The 25364-nt window shown below is 41.9% G+C and overlaps 1 protein-coding gene and 1 pseudogene across 3 annotated transcripts in view; both read left to right on the top strand.

The window, feature by feature from the left end:
* The first annotated feature begins 8292 nt into the window (after window positions 1–8292).
* LOC311131248 (oxysterol-binding protein-related protein 9-like) overlaps window positions 8293–25364 on the top strand; it is a 50088-nt gene continuing 33016 nt past the window's right edge. The window contains exons 1-3 of one of the 2 annotated variants that reach the window (XM_084164111.1): window positions 8293–8430; window positions 12354–12404; window positions 15345–15423. In XM_084164111.1, coding sequence (XP_084020237.1) covers window positions 8320–8430; window positions 12354–12404; window positions 15345–15423 — 241 coding nt within the window. In that variant the 5' untranslated portion in view covers window positions 8293–8319. The remainder of the gene's footprint in view (window positions 8431–12353; window positions 12405–15344; window positions 15424–25364) is intronic. The other variant, XM_084164109.1, reaches the window with a different exon arrangement.
* LOC311130322 (putative nuclease HARBI1) lies at window positions 18976–20664 on the top strand (annotated as a pseudogene). The gene is made up of 2 exons: window positions 18976–19034; window positions 19674–20664. The product of its transcript is annotated as a putative nuclease HARBI1 (transcript).

Genomic DNA, 25364 nt, shown 5'->3' with positions numbered 1-25364 from the left:
GCTTATGTGGCAGCGGGGCGACAATTGCCTCAGGGTATCAGAGCTCACTCCATTAGTGGAGTAGCAGCTTCTACTGCCCTTTTCAGAGGAACAGGGGTAGAGGATATATGTAGAGCGGCGTCATGGTCAACACCGTCTCCATTTATCCGTTTCTATCTCTTGGATATGTCTTCTAACTCTTTGGCTCAGTCTGTACTCAGCGTGGCTGAAGGGAGACTTTGAGCTAGGAGGAGAGGAATGCAGGACTGTGGAGACAGGGTCTCTATCAGGTCCGCTTCTGATAGAAGGACATATTTTTTGCATGACTCCTGACTGACAGGTTCAGTACAGTAGAGGGCATGTATTGATCTGCCCACCAGTGATTCACTGGAGTGAGGCGGAATGATGGGGGATAATAGTAGTAACTTGGTTACGATACTATTAGACCGGTCATGACAATTTGACGGAATGTGACGTCATCTATCTGCTTGTTCAGATTAGTATGAATCATGTTCTGGGATCTGCCCACTAATCTCTGGGGTTCCATTGATTGTGTACACGGTATGCCGCCTCACTCAATGTAGAGTGACACTTTGTGTCATTTCATTAGTGGTCGGTAGTATTGTAACAGGATATTGAGGTACCATCTATCTGCTAGTACAGATTAGTATGGCCTGTATTCTGGTGATCTGCCCACTACTAGTCATTGGTGTTTCCATTGGACTAGGTGGGGCGGGTTTTTAACCGATGACGCAGTATATTGTGACACTTGTAGGGTGACAGTGGTTACAGTACTGCGGGAATTGGTTGCAGCCATTGCTAGGCCTGACCTTTTCATTTTGATGGGAAGTGTTGGGCTCGGCAGGGAGTACATTTTGGAGCGCTATGCTCCGCCTTAAACCAATAGGAGCAGAGCTCCCCTATGGGGCGGAGCTCCACGATATAGAACGATTAGTTACCGGAGTGTAACTCCAGTTCTATGAGTGGAGCGGAGCCCCATAGGACTTAAGGCCCTGCCGACCCTCTCTAGTCTCGCTGAAGATAAATATCTTGGGAGGCTGATTGAGGGGAGGCATCCCCTCTTATAGGGACACCTGTACTCCTATTGGCTGCAGGTGTGTGCATAATTTTGTCTCAGGCTGATGCTGCCTTAGGGCAGTGGGTAAACCAATAGGAGCAGAGCTCCCCTATGGGGCTCCGCTCCACTCATAGAACTGGAGTTACACTCCGGTAACTAATCGTTTCGTGCAGATGGGTCATTCTGTGCCAGAGGAGTAGGGGTTTAAATGTTTTCGCAAAATTAAAAATGGCGGACCTTATGGGCCCTTGAGGCAGGCAAATGTGTTCCTTGTGAGGAGAGTGATCTATGTTCCGAATTGAATGACTAGGTCAAACGGGGTGAGGGGCGTGACCTTTCAGTTTGCATTTTCAATCGCTCGTTATAGCGCCACCATCTAGCCAACTGACATTGCATGATAGGGTGTGGCCCTTGGCCCTTTACCTTTATGCAAAGTTGCACCCTAAGAAGCCTTACCATCTCACGGGAATTTAAATGTGAATGTGTCATTATGGAAGAAGAGGAATAATAATCAAGGGCAACAAATACAACAGGGTTTCACCAGCGAGGTAGGTAAATGGTGGTTTCTTCCCTGTCTTCTCTCTTTGTGGCTGTGGCGCGAATGATGATTAACTGTAGGCGTGTGCAGAGGCCCGTTGGTCGGAGGCTTGACCACTTTGAGCGGGCCAAATCCGACACTGACAAACTCCAGGGGTTGCTAAAACGGCTGTCCTCAAAATAGTTTGTTATGGACATGGGGCTCATGTACGACGCACTTCAACTATACTGTGCGAGTGCTTATCTTACAGAAACGTAGGCCTAGTTTGTTATGGACATGGGGCTCATGTACGACGCACTTCAACTCTACTGTGCGAGTGCTTATCTTACAGAAACGTAGGCCACCTCTATTGCTTATGCAGACAAACTGATCCACCACATTAACCTTATCATCACACCTACGAGGTCTAGGATCCAAATTCACCGCGTCTGCCTTGATGTTCATAAAACTCCACGGACCCCTCTTGTGCAGTGGAACCCAGAACGATATGTGACCACTTGGTTACAGTGCTGTCCTATCAGCACCACGATTCGAAAGGCGTTCAAACCGCTTAAAATAACCCTCAGTCATCATTAAGATATGTTGCCTACGCCTACAGTCCTACTTATCACTTATTATTATTACTACAAATATAAGACTCACTTATCACAATTGTGCTTGTTTAGTAAAGTTAGATCAAAGCTGAACTAATGTCTTGCAAGATCACATAATGATTAATTCGTATTTTACATAACAAAACTGTATATAAATGGCATATAGTGTAGCAAACAGCCTGGTCTCATAGACTAGACATAAATAGTCAATGTAAATCCGGGACACTCAAATTAGTATGATATGTTACGTTTGGTATGGTTACATAAAACAGAAGGCTAAAATGAATGGAGGGTGGATGGGTGGGCGTAAAATGCGAACGTCTAGCAACCCACAGGTTGCATGTTTGAATCTCATTATGGACAACTTTAGCATTTTAGCTAATTAGCAACTTTGCAATTACTTACTATGTTTCAGCTACTTGCAACTACTTGTTAGCCTGTTAGCTAACCCTCCCCCTAACCCTCACCTTAACCCTTTTAGCTAACCCTTCCCGTAACCTAACTCCTAACCCCTAACCCCTAGCCTAGCTAACGTTAGCCAGCTAGCTAACGTTAGCTTTAGCCACCTAGCTAACGTTAGCCACAACAAATTGGAATTCGTAACATATCATACATTTTGCAAATTCATAACATATTGTACATTTTGCAAATTCTTAACATATTGTACGAATTCTAATTCGTAACATATCATACAAAATGGATGATGGACATCCACAAATGAATACCATACAAAATGTAACATATCATACTAAATGGAGTGTCTCGGATTTACTTACAGAATAATACAAAATTGCTCTATGACCAGGTTGTAGCATAGGTAGGCCTACACTGGGTGTACAAAACATTATGAATACCTTCCTAAAATTGAGTTGCACCCCCTTTTCCCTCAGAACAGCCTCAATTCGTCGGGGCATGGACTGCAAGGTGTCGAAAGCATTCCACAGGGATGCTGGCCCATGTTGACTCCAATACTTCCCACAGTTGTCAAGTTGTCTGGATGTCCTTTGGGTGGTGGACCATTCTTGAAACACACAGGAAACGGTGTCACCAGCAAAGCACCCCCACACCATAACACCACCTCCTCCATGCTTTACGGTGGGAACTACACATGCAGAGATCATCCTTTCACCCACACCGCATCTCACAAAGACACAGCGGTTGGAACCAAAAATCTCCAATTTGGACACATTTCCACCGGTCTAATGTCCATTGCTTGTGTTTCTTGGCCCAAGCAGGTCTCTTCTTATTATTGGTGTCCTTTAGTAGTGGTTTCTTTGCAGCAATTCGACCATGAATGCCTGATTCACACAGTCCCCTCTGAACAGTTGATGTTGAGATGTGTCTGTTACTTGAACTCTTTGAAGCATTTATTTGGGCTGCAATTTCTGAGGTGCAGCTAACTCTAATGAACTTATCCTCTGCAGCAGAGGTAACTCTGGGTCTTCGTTTCCTATGGCGGTCCTCATGAAAGCCAGTTTCATCATAGCGCTTGATGGTTTTTGCGACTGCACTTGAAGAAACTTTCAAAGTTCTTGAAATGTTCCATATTGACTGACCTTCATGTCTTGAAGTAATGATTGACTGTCGTTTCTCTTTGCTTATTTGAGCTGTTCTTGCCATAATATGGACTTGGTCTTTTACCAAATAGGGCTATCTTCTGTATACCCCCCTACTTTGTCACAACACAACTGATTGGCTCAAACGCATTAAGAAGGAAAGAAATTCCACAAATTAACTTTTAAGAAGGCACAACTGTTAATTGAAATGCATTCCAGGTGACTACCTCATGAAGCTGGTTGAGAGAATGCCAAAATTGTGCAAAGCTGTCATCAAGGCAAAGGGTGGCTATTTGAAGAATCTCAAATATAAAATATATTTTCATTTGTTTAACACTTTTTTGGTAACTACATGATTCCATGTGTGTTATTTCATAGTTTTGATGTCTTCACTATTATTCTACAATGTAAAAATAAAGAAAAACCCTTGAATGAGTAGGTGTGTCCAAACTTTTGACTGGTAGTGTATGTCTGAAGCGGTTACAGCAGGGCTGTAGACCTGGGTGGACCCATTGGAGATTAATTTTTATGCTTTACTTGTCAGTGTTCTAAATGGGACATTATTTGTCTTTACTTGACTTGCACAGTACTTGATTTGGGCAGGAGCTCACGGAACTGAGTACCGTCACCTCAAATTTTCTTCTGCTTGAGTTCCTGCACCTCCTATAGAATATTAGCTCAAAGGTATTGAGGAGTTCCTGCACCTAAATATAAACTGTACCGGCACCCTAAATGAGTACCGGCACCTATTTCAGTCCAAGTCAAGCACTGGACTAAACATGCATACACCATCAGATAGAATTCATTGCAAGCAGTAGGGAGGGGGTGGGAAAACTAAAGGGATATATAGTGAGCTCCAAAAGTATTGGGACAGTGACACTTTTGTTGTTGTTTTGGCTCTGTACTCCAGCACTTTGGATTTGAAATGATACAATGACTATGAGGTTAAAGTACAGACTGTCATATTTAATTTGAGGGTATTTTCATCCATATAGGGTCAATCCTTTAGAAATTACAGCACTTGTTGTACATAGTTCCCCCATTTTAAGGGACCAAAAGCATTGGGACAAATTCACATGTGTATTAAAGTAGTCAAACGTTTAGTATTTGGTCCCATATTCCTAGCACGCAATGATTACATCAAGTTTGTGGCTCTACAAACTTGTTGGATGCATTTGCTGTTTGTTTTGGTTGTGTTTCAGATTATTTTGTGCCCAATAGAAATGAATGGCAAATAATATATAAGATTATAATATGTTTCTAAACACTTCTACAGTGGATGCTCCCATTATTATGGAGAGTCAAGACATGCTAACCTCTCACCATTACAATAACAGTGGAGGTTAGCTTTTTGGGGGGGATATTATATTATTTTCTCACTCATCATTAGTCAGGATTCATTCAGGATTATCCGTAATCATGGTAGCATCCACATTAATGTAGAAGTGTTTAGAAACATATTCTATTCTTATTTACTATAAAAGTAACTTTATGAAAGTCTTAGGTAACATTCAAATATGAAAGAAAATGTATTTCAAAGAACACAATAGCTTTTTCATTAGTTTATGTAACTGTAGGCTATATGTACAAAATAGTAAAACACGAAAACATCACAATTCATGTGTTAAAGCCATCCCAAAGATCATTAATTATTAATTTGTTAAGGGCAGGTCTTAAGGAATGAATTAATGAATTTAAGAAAATGCATATTTTAGTTTAAATATATTACTGTGCTTTGAGTGTTGCGAGTACATGCGGGAGTGCATGTAATAGCAGTAAATCTTCCAAAATTAAGGTTATATTTTGAAATAGAGCTCAAGGGAGGAGCGAAAACCCGTAGAAAGTCGGCCCTCTGTGGAATGATTTTGACACGTGTATTACATGCACTAAATTACAGTGATTGTGTAGGACAGGGGTAAGCAACCCTGGTCCTGGAGTGCCACAGGCACTTCTTGTTTTTAATTTAACCAACCTGGAAGACCAGGTTTTGAAGTTAGGCAATCACTGAACTGATCAAATAGCTCAGTTGGTCAGGCGTGGTGCCCAGAACATTTATTTAGTGATTTGCATAGTGAATTATTTTGGACAGATATGAAAATACAGTGGGGAAAAAAAGTATTTAGTCAGCCACCAATTGTGCAAGTTCTCCCACTTAAAAAGATGAGAGAGGCCTGTAATTTTCACCATAGGTACACGTCAACTATGACAGACAAAATGAGAAAAACATTTCCAGAAAATCACAATGTAGGATTTTTAATGAATTTCTTTGCAAATTATGGTGGAAAATAAGTATTTGGTCAATAACAAAAGTTTCTCAATACTTTGTTATATACCCTTTGTTGGCAATGACACAGGTCAAACGTTTTCTGTAAGTCTTCACAAGGTTTTCACACACTGTTGCTGGTATTTTGGCCCATTCCTCCATGCAGATCTCCTCTAGAGCAGTGATGTTTTGGGGCTGTCGCTGGGCAACACGGACTTTCAACTCCCTCCAAAGATTTTCTATGGGGTTGAGATCTGGAGACTGGCTAGGCCACTCCAGGACCTTGAAATGCTTCTTACGAAGCCACTCCTTCGTTGCCCGGGCGGTGTGTTTGGGATCATTGTCATGCTGAAAGACCCAGCCACGTTTCATCTTCAATGCCCTTGCTGATGGAAGGAGGTTTTCACTCAAAATCTCACGATACATGGCCCCATTCATTCTTTCCTTTACACGGATCAGTCGTCCTGGTCCCTTTGCAGAAAAACAGCCCCAAAGCATGATGTTTCCACCCCCATGCTTCACAGTAGGTATGGTGTTCTTTGGATGCAACTCAGCATTCTTTGTCCTCCAAACACGACGAGTTGAGTTTTTACCAAAAAGTTATATTTTGGTTTCATCTGACCATATGACATTCTCCCAATCCTCTTCTGGATCATCCAAATGCACTCTAGCAAAACTTCAGACGGGCCTGGACATGTACTGGCTTAAGCAGGGGGACACGTCTGGCACTGCAGGATTTGAGTCCCTGGCGGCGTAGTGTGTTACTGATGGTAGGCTTTGTTACTTTGGTCCCAGCTCTCTGCAGGTCATTCACTAGGTCCCCCCGTGTGGTTCTGGGATTTTTGCTCACCGTTCTTGTGATCATTTTGACCCCACGGGGTGAGATCTTGCGTGGAGCCCCAGATCGAGGGAGATTATCAGTGGTCTTGTATGTCTTCCATTTCCTAATAATTGCTCCCACAGTTGATTTCTTCAAACCAAGCTGCTTACCTATTGCAGATTCAGTCTTCCCAGCCTGGTGCAGGTCTACAATTTTGTTTCTGGTGTCCTTTGACAGCTCTTTGGTCTTGGCCATAGTGGAGTTTGGAGTGTGACTGTTTGAGGTTGTGGACAGGTGTCTTTTATACTGATAACAAGTTCAAACAGGTGCCATTAATACAGGTAACGAGTGGAGGACAGAGGAGCCTCTTAAAGAAGAAGTTACAGGTCTGTGAGAGCCAGAAAACTTGCTTGTTTGTAGGTGACCAAATACTTATTTTCCACCATAATTTGCAAATAAATTCATTAAAAATCCTACAATGTGATTTTCTGGATTTTGTTTTCTCATTTTGTCTGTCATAGTTGACGTGTACTTTTTTTCCCCACTGTATATATTAGTGATATGATGGGTAAACCTGTAAGCATTACCAAGTGTTATATGCTATTTTACATACACGTAGTGACTGTCAATACATTGTGAATTTTTTCAATTTACTAGGAAAATTGTTAATCCATAAAATGAAGTTCATGGGTAGAAAATACATTTTCAATATTTTTTTCATTGATTTAGAAAATTATATATAAACATCCCTGAAAGGTATAAATAGCACATTCTCAAAGAAGTGCCTACAGTATTTGTCAAAATGTATCTTGTCTATAGTGTAATATACTTTTGTGTCTCTGGTTTTAGTTATGATTATTTATTTGTTGGGCATTTGTTATGTGTGATATTTGTATATTGTTTTGTACAATGATTGTGTGATGCAATAAATCAATAAAACATTTTAAAATGGCAGAGTATAAAAATAGAAATAAACAGTTTTGAGTCAATTTGATGCTCTGGGCTCGCCTAGTGTTAAATAGTTACATTTGTGGCCGCCAAGCCTACTATCTCCTGGTAGCTGAACCAGTGAGAGGTTGGCAAGCCTATTGTGATTATTACTGTTGGATCAGGGCATTATGTTCTAGTCTCATAGTATTTTAATTATAGGCCTATGGTTTATTATGTGTAGGTCTATGTGAGTCGCATGTTAAATGCAAGATTCATGGATTTCCGTAGGCTATGCTTTTATGACAAATTTTGTCCCACTTACATTTTTGCTGGGCCTGCCATCAATGGATTTCTGCCTATGCCACTGGGTTACAGAATACGGTGGTTACATCAATTTAGATGGATATAAAGAGCATTGGGATTTACTTTTTCTAAGCAAAATTATAACTTTTGAAATGTTTGACAATCTGTCAAAAGTCTTGCCATCCTGTGACGTACGTAGCACGAGTCGTTTTTTCTCTCCATACAGACTCCTCCCCCAGAATCTTGGCCAAGTGTAAAGATGGCGTCCATCGTGGAGGGACCGCTGAGCAAATGGACTAATGTCATGAAAGGTTGGCAGTATCGCTGGTTTGTTTTGGACTACAATGCGGGTTTACTGTCATACTACACGGTGCGTATAGTCTTGTTGTTGATAATGAATAAGCCGATAAACTCCTGGGGTCCGGTAGTATTAGTTACCAATGCTTGTCAAAACCGAGCACTGGAGTGGGGACAGCGGCCTGTGTGCCAGGAGTTGGGATTGGGAATCTCAGCTGGTAGAAAAGGGCGGGGACTTTCCGCGAGAGATCCATTATTGACCAATCATATCCATGCTGGAGGACCAACTAACAAATTAAATGCCAGTATTTTCTTTACTTCCTGGAATTCCGAGAATGTAGCTAACAGTGCTAACTACGATGTGCTGTGTTATTTTCCCTGTTGCTAGTCTGCAACATTTATAATTCTATTTCTCATGTCCATGTTTTGCTGTCAGTTATGCTTCAACACTGTTGATTATTCGAAGCATTGAAAGCAACGTAGCAGGAGTAATTATAAGCATGTCAACAAAAGAAGGAAACAAGGTTAGCTAACTAGTCAAGTGAAAGTGAACACCTTTTTTTTTTGCCTGGTTGCTTGCTTAGCCTGATTGCCTGCGTAACAAAACAGGATTGTATAATTCACAATAATGGTCTAATGTCACCAGAGGCAAAGAGTTAGCAGACATTGCCTTACCATGCCATCCCTCTTGTTGAGTTTTAGTTAACAAGCTTTGTCGCAAAAGCCGAAGGCAGGTGTGTCATTGATTGCACCCGTCATAAAGCTACATAAGCTGCTACCGATATTTCGACAGCCCCCACACTCAGTTGACAACCTAAGCCACTTGATTCTACAATTTCAACAGCCTGACACTTTGGTGGGTAAACTGAGGGATGGGGCTGGACAAATGTAACTATTGACAGGTCTATGTATGAATTCAATATCTATGATATTTTAAAGCCGAAGAAAGGCAAATTAGCTACATCGTTTGTTTACAAACATTCAAATGACAGCAAAACGTGAACAATGCACAAATACAGCCTTAGATCTTTGGTTATAATAGGATAATACAGTTGCACAAACTACTAGTTAGTAACCTCTTATAGCTAAGTCAAGAATCATTGGGAAAACACTGTGGCCAGTTTATTAGGTACACCACCCAGTTCACAAATGGTTCCTCCTACAGACAGTGAGTCACGTGGCCGTGGCTTGCTATATAAGGCAGACAGACATCGAGGCATTCAGCTACTGTTCAATTGAACGTTAGAATGGGCAAAACGAGTGACCTAAGCGACTTTGAGCGTGGTATTATTGTCGGTGCCAGGCGCGCTGGATCCAGTATCTCTGAAACGTCCGGCCTCCTGGGCTTTTCACGCACGACAATGTCTACAGTCATGGTCAAAAGTTTTGAGAATGACAAGTATTGGTCTTCACAAAGTTCGCTGCTTCAGTGTTATGAGATATTTTCAGATGTTACTATGGTATACTGAAGTATAATTACAAGCATTCCATAAGTGTCAAAGGCTTTTATTGACAATTACATTAAGTTTATGCAAAGAGTCAATATTTGCAGTGTTGACCCTTCTTTTTCAAGACCTCTGCAATCTGCCTTGGCATGCTGTCAATTAACTTCTGGGCCACATCCTGACTGATGGCAGCTCATTCTTGCATAATCAATGCTTGGAGTTTGTGGGTTTTTGTTTGTCCACCCGCCTCTTGAGGATCAACCACAAGTTCTCAATGGGATTAAGGTCTGGGGAGTTTCCTGGCCATGGACCCAAAATGTCGATGTTTTGTTCCCGAGCCACTTAGTTATCACTTTTGCCTTATGGAATGGTGCTCCATCATGCTGGAAAAGGCATTGGTCGTCACCAAACTGTTCTTGGATGGTTGGGAGAAGTTGCTCTCGGAGGATGTGTTGGTACCATTCTTTATTCATGGCTGTGTTCTTAGGCAAAATTGTGAGTGAGCCCACTCCCTTGGCTGAGAAGCAACCCCACACATGAATGGTCTCAGGATGCTTTACTGTTGGCATGACACAGGACTGATGGTAGCGCTCACCTTGTCTTCTCTGGACAAGGTGTTTTCCGGATGCAATCGGAAAGGGGGTTCATCAGAGAAAATGACTTTACCCCAGTCCTCAGCAGTCCATTCCCTGTACCTTTTGCAGAATATCAGTCTGTCCCTGATGTTTTTCCTGGAGAGAAGTGGCTTCTTTGCTGCCCTTCTTGTTACCAGGCCATCCTCCAAAAGTCTTTGCCTCACTGTGCGTGCAGATGCACTCACACCTGCCTGCTGCCATTCCTGAGCAAGCTCTGCACTGGTGGTGCCCCGATCCCGCAGCTGAATCAACTTTAGGAGACGGTCCTGGCGCTTGCTGGACTTTCTTGGGAGCCCTGATGCCTTCTACACAACAACTGAACCTCTCTCCTTGAAGTTCTTGATGATCCGATAAATGGTTGATTTAGGTGCAATCTTACTAGCAGCAATATCCTTGCCTGTGAAGTCCTTTTTGTGCAAAGCAATGATGACGGCACGTGTTTCCTTACAGGTAACCATGGTTAAGAGGAAGAACGATGATTTCAAGCACCACCCTCCTTTTAAAGCTTCCAGTCTGTTATTCTAACTCAATCAGCATGACAGAGTGAACTCCAGCCTTGTCCTCATCAACACTCTCACCTGTGTTAACGAGAGAATCACTGACATGATGGCAGCTGGTCCTTTTGTGGCAGGGCTGAAATGCATTGCCATCATCAAAACTGAGGTAGCAGACTTTGTGAAAATTAGTATTTGTGTCATTCAAAACTTTTGACCACGACTGTAGGGTTTACCGTGAATGGTGCGACAAACAAAAAAATATCCAGTCAGCGGCAGTCCTGTGGGCGAAAACAGCTCGTTGATGAGCGGTTGAAGGAGAATGGCAAGAATCATGCAAGCTAACAGGCGGGCCACAAAGAGGCAAATAATGGTGCAGTACAACAGTGGTGTGCAGAACTGCATCTCGGAACGCACAACTCGTCGGTCCTTGTCACGGATGGGCTATTGCAGCTGACGACCACTCCTATCAGCCGGTGGGCACTCGATCACCAGCACTAGACAATTGAGAAATGGAAATACATCGCCTGGTCCGACGAATCCTTGTTCCTCTTGCGTCATGCTCATGGCAGAGTCAGGATTTGGCATAAGCAGCGTGAGTCCATGGCCCCATCCTGTCTGGTGTCAACGGTCCCTTGATACCAATTGAGCAACGTTTCCATGCCCTGAAGAATTCTGGCTGTTCTGAAGGCAAAGGGGAGGGTCCAACCCAGTACTAGATGGGTGTACCTAATAAACTGGCCATTGAGTGTATATGACCATTGAACAGAAGGAACTTCATGAAAATAATATGCTCCACTGTGTCACATCAACAATCTATCTCACAGGTAACCATAAATATGCCTCTTTTACTGTCAATCACAAAGATGGGAAGGTTTCACGAAACGGGTAGGCTAAACTCAATATCTCAATCCCAATCAAACTATCTGCTGACGCTAAACAATGTGACTCTACAGTGAATGACAGTAATAGGGGCACTTTCGGTTACAGTGTATGTCATCTATAGCCTGAGTGCTATCATGTTAACTTCTTGTTACTCATTGTAATGCCAAACATTTGGCTTGACAATGACCAATGAAGTTGGCAAGAGCGCAAACAGATCTGGAACCATGCTATGTCATATATATATATATATATATATATATATATATATATACACATACTTTAGCTATGCATGTCATACTTGCAGATTAGATGCAAACCTAGGGCACTTACAATTCAGGCTTGCAGTGATTTTTATCAGACAATCTTGGCTTGCTGTATGTATTAAGTTCAAAGAACTTTCCACACGTAAACTTGATAATTAAAAACGTAAACTTGGAGTGGATGTGTGTGTGAACGGAGTAGGCAGATTATTTGTATTAAAAAAAAAAAAAAAAATAGTATTTGTGAAACCTAATTTGTTCTCCTCTTCATTTTCAGTCCAAGGACAAGATGATGCGTGGCTCTAGAAGAGGCTGTGTGCGGCTCAGGGTAAGGAACTGGTTTAGGTTGTCAAGCCTGTTGTTCATCGTCTGCTTGGAGGGAGAGTTTGCACCAGTTGATTGAGTAGCTATTTTTCCTAACAAGCCTAATTATTTTCAGTGTTCTTTGTCTATGCAATACAACAGGGGTATTCAACCAGGGGTCCATGGCCGGTACTACAGGGGGTCCATGAAAATGTATTTATAATAAATGCATTTTGTATTATATACCTACAGTAGAAAAGAGGAGAATATCTTACTTCTCAACTCCTAATATTTAGTAAATTACACTCATTGGAGCCAATTATACTCACTGTATACTTATACTATCTGACACAATCCTGTCTCGTAGCTCTGCGGACAATTCATTCGACCTCATGGCTTGGTTGTTGCTCTGACATGCACTGTCAACTGTGGGACCTTATATAGACAGGTGTGTGCCTTTCCAAATCATGTCCAATCAATTGAATTTACCACAGGTGGACTCCAATCAAGTTGTGGAAACATCTCAAAGATGATCAATGGAAACAGGATGCACCTGAGCTCAATTTCGAGTCTCCTAGCAAAGGGTCAAAATACTTGTTATTTGATTTTTTTTCAAAAATGGCTTACAACCTGTTTTCGCTTTGTCATTAAGGGGTATTGTGTGTAGATTGATGAGGATTTGTATTTATTTAATTCATTTTAGAATAAGGCTGTAACGGTACAAAATGTGGAAAAAGTCAAGGGGCCTGAATACTTTCTGAATTCACTGTATGTGGAGAGGTCAAAATAATGAAACCGTTTACCATATCTATTAATTTTAAAATGTTGATTAATTCTCCTTGCCATTATTTACATTTTAGTCATTTAGCAGACGCTCTTATCCAGATCGACTTACAGTTAGTGCATACATTTTCATACTGGCCCCCCGTGGGAAACGAACCCACAACCCTGGCGTTGCAAGCGCCATGCTCTACCAACTGAGCTACAGGGGACCACAACCATTATCATTAACATGATGAGGCAAGACGTGAAAAATAAAAGTTTGCTAAGGTATGATGGGGGTCCCTGGGTCACCGGTTTGCCTGGGAAGGGGTCCCTAAGCAAGAAAAGGTTGAAGACCCCTGCAATACAAGGTTATTAAATATAAGCACTTACTATGGTTGTGTAAAAATATTGCCACTAGATGGCAGTATTTGATGTGTTACTTCTACTTGGACTACTAGACTGTTACAAAATAGGATTTTAATGCAGGGTTTCCTAAAGGATCCTAGCTGGCCCATTGTGTCTTGCCCCTTTCCCCCCCTTCTGTCCTCAAGGAATTAAGCATACTTAATTTAGTAGCAAATGGTTCTCAGATCTGTTTGACTTTGAGCCAAATCAGAAGTTTTACTTTTAAAGCTTGACAAATATAATGACATTTCTTGGGGGCAGACTTGTTTAACATATAGTGTTTATCAAGAGTAGGCCTATCACACTGCGTAGTTATCTTAGTTTAGTTTTTTAACCTTTTAGTTTTGGCAGTAATTCGTGAGGGATCTGACGCAAAACCCCATGTCAGAACCTGTTTCTTTTTGCCTAGGCACAATAACAAGACCTTCAAAGACATCACACACACTCGGATATCTACATACAGAGTAGCTTTGAGGAAAAAACATTGGCTAGATTCTATTCGATCGTTGTAAGAGGTTTCATGCCAGCAACTAAATTGATAAGCTTATTTTTCTTGTTGGTCAGTCAGATGATAGATAATGGAATTAAGGAGACAACATTTCTCATGTGTTTCATCAGTTTTGTGTGCTGGTTTTAAAGGGAAATGAGCATGTTATCTCAGTACTATCATACTACTGTGCTATACATTTGACTACTTCCAGTAGTTAGTATTTACGATTCCCCTCCTTAGCTTTAGACTGTTGAGACAGTACTGTGGATTTTACTTATGACTTGTGGAATTTTCTCCTCAGACACACATGTAGGTTGAACGCACACTATGTGTATAAACACACATATCTTAGTCTACATTATTTATAGTCTAATTCCACTCATGGTTAGTTGAACTCGCGTTCCTCATTTTGTACCAATGCCTTTGTCTGAATCTGTGTGAAGCCAGTAGCCAGGGCATTGTCTTTTAATGAGTCATCACATAGTGGTTCTAATATGATAATGGACGCCTACACCTCATCAGCAGTACATGGGAAGTCTTAAAGTAACATTCCAGTGAAAATCTCACTTTTAAAAGTTCATATTCTGTTAACACATACCAAAATAATGTTGTTGATTCATCCTACGCTTGTATTTGTGGCCAAAGCGAGAAAGAACACTTCAAAGCCCCACCTCAAACTTGTATCTCAAACAGACCGTTTAAAAAATGCTTGCTATTTCCTCAGAGGATGATGTCATCCTTCTGAGGAGGATGAGCTGGCCAATCAGCGGTCTACTCGCATGAACATTTTGATTGACCGGTATACGCCCGCACCATTCTGTTGTTGGGGTACGCCCACACCATTCCAACACAGAAAAGCTGCTTTTTAACAACTTAATTACAATTTTTTGGAAGGAAATCTATTTCACTAATATTGTAAATAATTATAGGTGATATTTCATGGAAACACTGGACAGTTACTTTAATGCAGATTTGTGATTATCATACATTCTTGACTTAATTAAAAGATAAGCATATGCCATTTTCTTTTTTTCAGGTTGGTTTTGGCTGGCAGGCAGGTTTGAGATATACTGTTGCTAGGTGCCATGCCACAGCCATAGCTCTGCAGTGTTTTTCTTTCCTTCCTTCCTTGCTGCTGGTCCCTAATGTCTGTCTCTTCTACCCTTTCCTGCCTCTCTCACTCCACCCAGACACCCCCTCCTCTTTTCCTCCTTCTCCTTTGCCTTGGTAGGTGTGTGATAGAGAGTGAGCAAGAGAGAGGGATGGTGACGTCTCACTGCCTCCTCTTCCTTTTTGCTTTCCCAGGGAGCTGTAATAGGAATCGATGACGAGGACGACAGCACATTCACCATCACTGTGGACCAGAAGACTTTCCATTTTCAAGGTGAGTCTCTTGTTCTTTTCCTTCTCCTCTCCCTCACCTCCCACTGTGCTCACTTCCCTGTCGTTTGGTGTGAATCCATCAATGTTGCATACTGCCGGCTGCTCACATGTAGGCTCTCTTTGTAGCTTGTTCTCTCTCGCGCGCTCTCGTGCACTCTCGCTCTTTCCAGCCTTTTTAAAAAAAAATTTAAAGGAGGATTATTCTGTCGGTGCTCCAACACAAGCAGACACACACGTCGAGCTCTAGGCATTTGAATGGCTCGTCGTATAGAGGCTAAAGCAAGATTTATTCCACACCAAGATTATTCTGTAATGGAAAGAAGCGAAGGAGGCAGATCTTTTTTGGGGGGGGAGATTGCTTGCATTTTCTACCGCCTCTGGGAATAAAGAAATACTGCTGAGCTGAGCTGCACTGCCGATCCACACCCTGAACACCGGCACTCTACAGAGACAGGACTGGTCCCCTTCCCTTCCCAGACCCTCCTCACCCCACCCCCTTCCTCCGGGCTGCACCGTCCATCTACCCAGCGGACCTCTCTCCTCCAGGTCTCTAACCTCCTTTACCCTGTCACCTCCATTGCTCCCCCCACACAGCCACCACTACCTCCACCGCCACCAACATTCTGTCCACGGTGGGCCCATTTCCACCTCCTCCATGCCCTCTCCCATTGCTATGTTCCGAAACTGTATGCTGTGGCTCTACAATAGGAAGGGTAAGGAGATGCATGATGTCTGCATGCTGGCCTCTGTTAGCAGGTCGAAGGGCATGGCTCGGTGAAGCAGTGGTAGTAACCTTTTCCTAGGCATTTGTGTTTGTTTTAGTAGCTTACTGCTTGGTTTGATTTACTGTTTATTTTTTTATTTTTTTATAGTGGTTTACCATGGAAGAAGTATCGTATGTTAAATGTATCTTTTAGAAAATATTTTTAGGATTGATGGTTTAAATAAACAATTTTTGAAAGATTGTTTCTATGAGGTGCATTGTGAGGTCACCTGTGTTTATTAAGATTATGATCATTGAGGTAGGCGAATTCTATAATATTATTATCAGTCTGATTCAATTTGAGACTCATTTCATATATCAAGTTGGTCGAGTCCTAATTCTATGGTCATAACCATGTTTTCATTTTGTCTTTTGGTCTACTTGCTCTATTATGCGTATCCAGTAAATGTCATCTGAGTTCACCCTTTAAATGATGCACCCATGAAAGACTTTTGGATTCCTATCTCTGGTGGTGAAAATGGCTGCTCCTCCAGATGATGCCTCCAAGTTGAAAAGCTATTATAAGATTACGTGGAAAAGATTAGCACTTCACAGCCATTTACCCATCTACTACCCAAGCCTATAATAATTATTTTTAATCACCTACATCACAACAAGGAACATACTAATTTGCACTTGAAAAGGATACCAAAGATGTGGGCTACTCTCCCAGATGTTGCCTGCTGGCGATGCACAACTCGGTTGTATACATCCTTGTAAAGGATCCAGCTGATGTTACACACATTTATTCTGGTGTGGTGCTGCGGCAGGCAAGCAGGGGGGCTGTATCGGAGGAGGGGGAGGAGGAGGAGGAATAGAGCAGAGCATGGGTGAGGTATGGGGCAGCTACAGATGAAGGCTGCAGAGGGAGCGAGAGTGAGAATCTGTATTTCTATTTAGAGGGGCATCCATAATTCATCAGGCTCTTTTCCTGGCGGAGCATCAGAGTTGCATGAGAGCCCGTCAACCCCCCCCCCCCCCCCCCCCCCCCCCTGCTGAATGCATTGGCCAAGCCCACAATGAACAGGTCGCCTGTTGTAGAGAGGGTGTCTAGTGGTTCTGGTAATGTATGACATACCCAGTCTTTGGAGTATACAGTGGGTCCTCATTTAGTAGTTGCGTAATACCGCGGCACAGCGTGCGGGATGCTGCGGTATGGTATGGCATGTTACAGTGCATGACGTCATAGTATTTACTGTTAGCCATTGTTGCCTTTTAATGCCTGTTCGAACCACCAGAAGGCATTTTTGAGGGCATCTTTATGAAGCTTGCTTGCTTCCTTTTCCAAATAATCCTACAGAGGTCCATGCAAGCCAGATGTTTTGATTGCAATACCCTATCTGAAAGAGCATATTCCAAGGTTTTTAATGAACCAAGTTTTTCCAAACAACTCAAAAATATTGCCCAGATGGTCTCTGTTTCAAAATATGTTTTCCTAGAATAACCGCAGCTCCATGCGTATCCTGCTAGCAACAATCAGCAAATACCCATTTGGGGAAAATATCCTTTCTATTTTATTCTATTGTATTCCATATTCGTATTGTAAAATATACACTGAGTGTACAAAACATTAGGAACACCTGCTCTTTCCATGACAGACTGACCAGGTGAAAGCTATGATCCCTTATTGATGTCACCTGTTAAATCCACTTAAATCAGTGTAGATGAAGGGGAGGAGACGGTTAAATAAGGATTTTTATGCCTTAGGACAATTGAGACATGAATTGTATATGTGTGCCATTCAGAGGGTGAATGGGCAAGACAAAATATGTTTAAGTGCCTTTGAACAGGGTATGGTAGTAGGTGCCAGGTGCACCGGTTTGAGTGTGTCAAGAACTGCAACACTACTGGGTTTTTCACGCTCAACAGTTTCCCTTGTGTATCAACCACCACTCAAAGCATATCCAGCCAATGGCAGGCCAGTGGTCGAAAACAAGTCTTTGATAGGGCTGTGACGGTAATTGGATAACTGTGACATTGACGGTTTTGGGTAAAGACCATCATGAAAATAAAATAACTGTCAAAATCCTTAAACTAACTTTTATTTTTAAAATATAATTTATCAACTTTATTTTAATATAGATATACCTTACCCATAGCGGGAGTGTTAACTATTGATTATATGGTGTTGTTTTGCTAACTTAGTCTGTCTATTAAACTGTATACATCTCCTTCTCTTTCCAACTATCTTTTGATGCGCTGCAATCAGCAAATCTGCTATATGCACGGATAGGAGAGATTCTTTGAAGGTCAATTCAGTTCATTGTAGAGGGGAGGGGGTGGGGTAAAAAGCGGGGATCCAGGGCTAACTATAATACCTATAGATCCTATAGCCTACAGGGTGGGTGGGGTGGATGGGTAGCCTGTGCCCTTTTTCATTGTTACAGTAAATCGGAGGAGTGAGGTGAAAAAGATGGCTCTCGTAGCAACCTACTCGTCTACATACCTACTAAGAATTCCAGCACCACAAACGGGACACTGATAAATGACGAGCACTGGCAGACAGTGTAACTCGTTATGTAGTAATAGGAATGGTGCCCTTCAGAATGGTGGAGAAACCCACCTTCAAAGAAATGCTCTGTAAATTTGACAGACTATACGAGTTACCGGAGAGAAATTACAGTATTTCTCTCAAATAGCGGTCCCTACCTTGTTCAACAAGGTGGAGGTTCAGAAAGCTAAAGGATGTATTTTTTTAAAATTGTTTTTATTTGATTTTATTTGCACTGACCACAGACATGTGGTCAAGTGTAAATATGACTGGACACATAAATCCCGCTGTTTGGAAACATGCCGGAATCCCACACAGACGGCAACCTGGCCGAAGCCCTGCGTTCGGGCTTGACTGGGCCCTTGACGAAAATAAACTGTCCTGTATCGCCACAGACAACGGGTCCAACATTGTGGCAACTGAACTGGCCTTGGCTAAATTGCTTTGGCCACAATCTCCATCTCGCCGTCACCAACGGCCTGAACAGCGAGAGCACACGCACAGGCTGGGCTCTAGGCCTATGTAGAACTCTGGTGGGCACTTTTTCACAGAGCTGGTGAAAAGAGAGACCTAGTGAAGGCCCAAACGGAGCTGAACCTCACAAATCACAGCCTCATTCTAGTGAGAAATCAGCTATAATAACCATTTTATTTATAGCATATTCAATGTTAAAAGAATAAGCTATGCTATGTGAAATTGTTGTTCATGTATAATTATGGTATTCAGATGCCCTAGGAAATAAACAAATAAAATAGGCACATTTCAGGGGCAGTTTCGCAGACACAGATTAAGCCTAATCCTAGACTAAATTGCACTTTTAAACTGGACCAACTGAAATTGCATTTCTCAGACATGGTTTAAAATAGTCTGATTTCCAGAAGGACGATATAGAGTTAATCTAGATCTAAGTGAGGCAGGTTTAACTTCAGATTAATGGATGTTGACCTTGGCAATGGAGGATAATTGATTAACTGGACAATTTCAATGATGATCAAAGAGCACCACCAAGGCCAGACAGAAGGGCAGTTATAGACAGGAGCAACCCACTGAATGATTTTGATGAAATCAATTTCCGTAATCATTTTACATATGTACAAAGAAAATGCAGCTGACATTTGTTTGCTTGAACCAAGCCTTTCATCTGACTCTCTTCGGGGAAGGCCCATCCCTCCTTCCCTGCAAGTACTGATCACCTTGAAGGTTATGGCATCTGGAACCTTTCATCGTGAAACAGGATATTTGTGTGGTGCAAGTGAACCGACTGTATGCAGAATAGTCCACAAAGTCTCCAATGCTATATGTGAACTGAAAGACAATTACATCAAGTTCCCTGATGCTGCTGCCCAAGCCAACTACAAGGTAAAGTTGTATGAATATGGGAACTTCCATGGAGTAATTGGCTGTATAGATGGATGTCATATTCCCATCAAGTGTCCCTCTACAGCAGATGCCGAGGAGTACAGTAATCTTAAACTGGTTCTCAATAAATGTACAAAGTGTGTGCACTCCCAATTTGCAGTTCTCCAACATTGTTGCACGTTGGAAAGGGGCAACTCATGACTCAAGGATTTTCCAAAACTCCTCTTTTTGTATGCGCAGCTTGAAGGAGGACAACAAAGTGGGACCATACTTGGTGACAGTGGGTATGCACAGACCAACTTCTTGTTCATCCCCTATCTTCATGCAATACGAACTGAGCAACAACGATACAACCAAGTTCATATCTGCACCAGAGATGTAGTGGAGCGCATGTTTGGTGTATGAAGAGTCGTTTCCAGTGTCTCAGAAATACATTGCGCTTTCAACGAAGAAGATGCTGAATTGTCATAATTGCAACAGCAGTGCTTCATCATTACCTCAAACAGCATGGCTGCCCAGATACTCGCATTGAAGATTAGGATGACCCAGATGTTCCCATGGTTGAGGCAGACAATGACAGAAATGGACAAACCTTCAGAGATTATTTTGCTATGCAGCATTTCTCTTAACAAAGATAGCTTAAGTGATTGAAGCAAACCATAGCAATGGATTGGTAACAAAGGTTTTTGATTCAGAAATGGAAATATTAGGACCCCGAACTGGTGCGAGAAGATTCAGAGCACATTGGTACTGCTGCTGCTTCCTGTTTCTCTCCTCCTGCTTCATAGCCAACTCAACATTAAAGATTTGCGTCTTCATATCATGCTCTTCTATTAAATACATTAGTTTGTATTCCATGGCCAGTTTCTCATGCATGCTCAGCCTCTTTGTCTGTGTCCTCCGGCTCAGGTTAGTGACACAATCTTCAGTCCTGGCTGCTGCAGATGTAGGGGGCTGACCTTCATCCTCTTAAGAGAAGTCCCCTCCAAACGATGGCGATCATCAGCCTCTAGAAAATGATTACATTGCTGCATTAGAGAACATTAGTTCTTCAAGAGTTGAGTTCATTACAGCATTTCTATTATAGGGGCGTGCAAGAGATGACTGACAACATTACATATTCCCTGCAGTCCGGGGATGGCGCATGTTGAATGAATGTGTCCTGCCAAATGAGGATTGGAACGGTCCCCCATCTAAACTGTCCAAATGGTCATCATCTGGGATACCTTCCTGGCTATCAATTATCCCGGTTAACGTCCCTCAGCTCATCAGTCTCTGGTCTTACCAGTCTTGAAACACTCCGTACGAGCAACAGCATTTGTCTTCTTTAAGTTGATTTTTGTTTTTCCACAGGACCGTAGAAAGATGAGACAATATAGAAATGATATTAGTAATTATGTATAATATTGTTTGTTACATTTCTGTCACACATACATTTAGGCCATACTGTGTTGTTACACAAGAAAACTAACATTTCAAAGTGACTGATTTGTAAAAGTGGGCCAACAATAAATACAGTATCTTACCTGAAGTTGTTGTAGCGTCCTTTTTGTTTACTTTTTCATTTGAATTCATTACAAATGATAGTCCAGGCATTCTTCTTGTTTTCTGTTGAATCATGCTGTTTGTTGTCAATAATTGGGTGGTTTGACACAATTCGCTTCAAGAGTTTTGCTGTGAAGAGAAGACAATGAAAAGTAATCTGTTTTTTAGTTATAAAAATTCTCAATTTACAGTAATTGAGCTAACAGTTAGTGGCACTTGCAGAGCATATCCCCGGTGAGTGTGCATATTCACTGTCTTTATCATTGGGTCAGTGTGACTTGAAAGTTGTATGAAAAAAATATTCTGTAGTAGAATTTTATAAAAGGCCACATTTTCCCCGTTCAAAGAAAGGAAAAGAAACATATCTGATCTAGCCTAGTCCTCCACGTGTTGTGAACAGTGATTTTAGTTATATTAGCCTAAATAATGAAGATCCATTTTACTCACACATTAGAAATAGTCTGCTATCTTACATAATTCTGCAACTGTGATGATGCATGGAATGCTTTATATTTTTTAGAGTGAAAATTTGCTTCCCCAAACTTGAGACTCAAGCGCCGCCTGTGAGTTAGTTGTACAAATCTTTGGTAATAGGCTACAGTCCAGTTACAGCTTCTTCTGACAAAGTAGAAACAAAAAAAGACGTGTCTTTTCCCGGGTGTGAGCTGTTGTGCATGCGGGACAGAGTAAGAGCAAGTCTTACACTATTCTAAATTCATTCATCCTCTTCTTCATCCTCATCATTCAGTTCATTCAAATTAAATCGTGAAGTCGTGCACAATTATCAGTTTCTATCTGGTTTCTATCGCCTATAGCGAGGAGAGAGAAAGTGCTAGGTACCAACTCTTTACATTGTACCCAAAAGCATTATCAGCGGACAAACTCCCCCTTGCGGTGGTCTAGCGCAATGACACAGGAATGCAATGTAACGTACTATACCACAACTTACCTCATCTCGAAACTTACTTCAACCCCCTCGCTCTCCTCCAATCAAGATACTACTTTATTGTGTTTACCAAAAACTGCTGTGCGTCACGCCATTATTGAAACTGCTGTGCGACACTCTCCTTATTACAGAACATTCCATTCATTTAGCCAAATGGTGGGAGGCAGAAGAGGTGAACAATAAATAATTCACATCCTTTGGAGGAAGGCTGCAGAGCAGTTTTGATTAGTGTGTTTTTAGGAATGTGATAATGAATAAGCAGAGAGGAAATGGAGTCATGTCATCTGCTGCTTGTTAGACACACTGCTAGTGCCTGTCTGAACACTGTCACCTTGCTGAAGGCTCTCGGGTCTTTCCACTGCCCATCTCCTCTGTATCTCTCTGAGCCTGGCTGTCAGTAATAAGACGTGCTCTGGAGAATGGCCTCTTTGTGGCCCAGGAGTTGCACTTTGCTTTCAGCCAGAGGAGCCACTCTACCTTTCTGGGGAGAAGGGAAGCATTAGGCCCTAATTGGGTTGTGAGAACGTGCCATGTCATGGCCTGTTTGGGCTCAGTGTTTAACACGTAGGCACTGCACAGGTTTCTGACCTGCCTGGGCCTCAAACCACCACAGTCATACTAAGAGTTCAGATTTTCCCAGTTCATATTATGTGAATGAGGGAAATTGTAACCATGAGGACTACCAAAACTGAAGTGTGTTTTTTTTCTGTACAAACAATAGTTTTATTGGTCTCCATGTTATGTAAGTGTTCAATATATTTGATTATTGTTAATGATTTGCTGTTGCTATCACTTCATCAGCAATGTCTGTAGCCTATATCACACTCAAGACTGACCCCAGTAATGATTGTTGGTGTTATGACAGACGGTGTATCCTCTCATGAGACTGCATCCCTCTGTGAGTAAGGAGTGGCCATGTTTGGGATGCACACAGGGATAGCACATTGCTTGGTTGCAGGTCACAGATAGGTGTGGAACTGACCAAACAGTGCATCCTCACTGTAACACAAAGAGCATAATTAGCTCTTTACATGCCATGCAACCAAGTAGTAACTACTACTGCTTTCACATAGGATTGATGGTAGTTTGCCTGTAACAAAAAATTGGTCAATGTTTATATGACCACCTTACAAACAAGCCCATTTTTGACTCATTCTTGCCTGCGTACACCTTTTGTACCTCCTGTGTGCATGCCGGCATGCTGGGGACCAGTGGTAGTAGTGGTGTGCAGATGTGGGTGAGCAAAGTTTTCCTGAATTATTTCTAACAAATACAGTCGTGGTCAAAAGTTTTGAGAATGACACAAGTATTGGTCTTCACAAAGTTCGCTGCTTCAGTGTTATGAGATATTTTTGTCAGATGTTACTATGGTATACTGAAGTATAATTACAAGCATTCCATAAGTGTCAAAGGCTTGTACATTAAGTTTATGCAAAGAGTCAATATTTGCAGTATTTTCTGGCTGTGTTCTTAGGCAAAATTGTGAGTGAGCCCACTCCCTTGGCTGAGAAGCAACCCCACACATGAATGGTCTCAGGATGCTTTACTGTTGGCATGACACAGGACTGATGGTAGCGCTCACCTTATCTTCTCCGGACAAGGTGTTTTCCAGATGCCCAAACAATCGGAAAGGGGATTCATCAGAGAAAATGACTTTACCCCAGTCCTCAGAAGTCCAATCCCTGTACCTTTTGCAGAATATCAGTCTGTCCCTGATGTTTTTCCTGGAGAGAAGTGGCTTCTTTGCTGCCCTTCTTGACACCAGGCCATCCTCCCAAAAGTATTTGCCTCACTGTGCGTGCCGATGGACTCACACCTGCCTGCTGCCATTCCTGAGCAAGCTCTGCACTGGTGGTGCCCCGATCCCGCAGCTGAATCAAGTTTAGGAGACGGTCCTGGCGCTTGCTGGACTTTCTTGGGCGCCCTGATGCCTTCTACACAGCAATTGAACCTCTCTCCTTGAAGTTCTTGATGATCCGATAAATGGTTGATTTAGGTGCAATCTTACTAGCAGCAATATCCTTGCCTGTGAAGTCCTTTTTGTGCAAAGCAATGATGACAACACATGTTTCCTTGCAGGTAACCATGGTTAACAGAGGAAGAACAATGATTTCAAGCACCACCCTCCTTTTAAAGCTTCCAGTCTGTTATTCTAACTCAATCAGCATGACAGTGATCTCCAGCCTTGTCCTCGTCAAAACACTCTCGCCTGTGTTAACGAGAGAATCAGTGACATGATGGCAGCTGGTCCTTTTGTGGCAAGGCTGAAATGCAGTGGATATGTTTTTGGGGGATTAAGTTCATTTTCATGGCAAAGAGGGACTTTGCAATTAATTGCAATTCATCTGATCAATCTTCATGACATTCTGGAGTATATGCAAATTGCCATCACCAAAACTGAGGCAGCAGACTTTGTGAAAATTAGTATTTGTGTCATTCTAAAAACTTTTGACCACGACTGTACAGACCTGATTTTCATAAGCAAAGTGGAAATAAAATGAAAGTGAATCTCTCATGAAGTTTTATGACTTGTACAAATATTTTATGAGATACAAATATTGTATAAAATACACTACCGGTTTGCCAAGAGTTTGCAAAGCTGTCATCAAGGTAAAGGGTGGCTATTTGAAGAATCTGAAATATAAAATACATTTGGATTTGTTTAACACTTTTTTTGGTTGTTACATGATTTCCTATGTGTTATTTCATCGTTTTGATGTCTTCACTATTATTTTACAATGTAGAAAATGGTAAAAATAAAGAAATACCCTTGTAGGTGTTCTAAAACTTTTGACCGGTAGTGTATGTGAACAGTCCGGACTGGGCTTAATTGGTACC

Source organism: Coregonus lavaretus, assembly GCF_964263955.1.
Source record: "Coregonus lavaretus genome assembly, chromosome: 6".
Classification (NCBI taxonomy): Eukaryota; Metazoa; Chordata; class Actinopteri; order Salmoniformes; family Salmonidae; genus Coregonus; species Coregonus lavaretus.
This window is presented reverse-complemented; position numbering and strand designations above follow the sequence as displayed.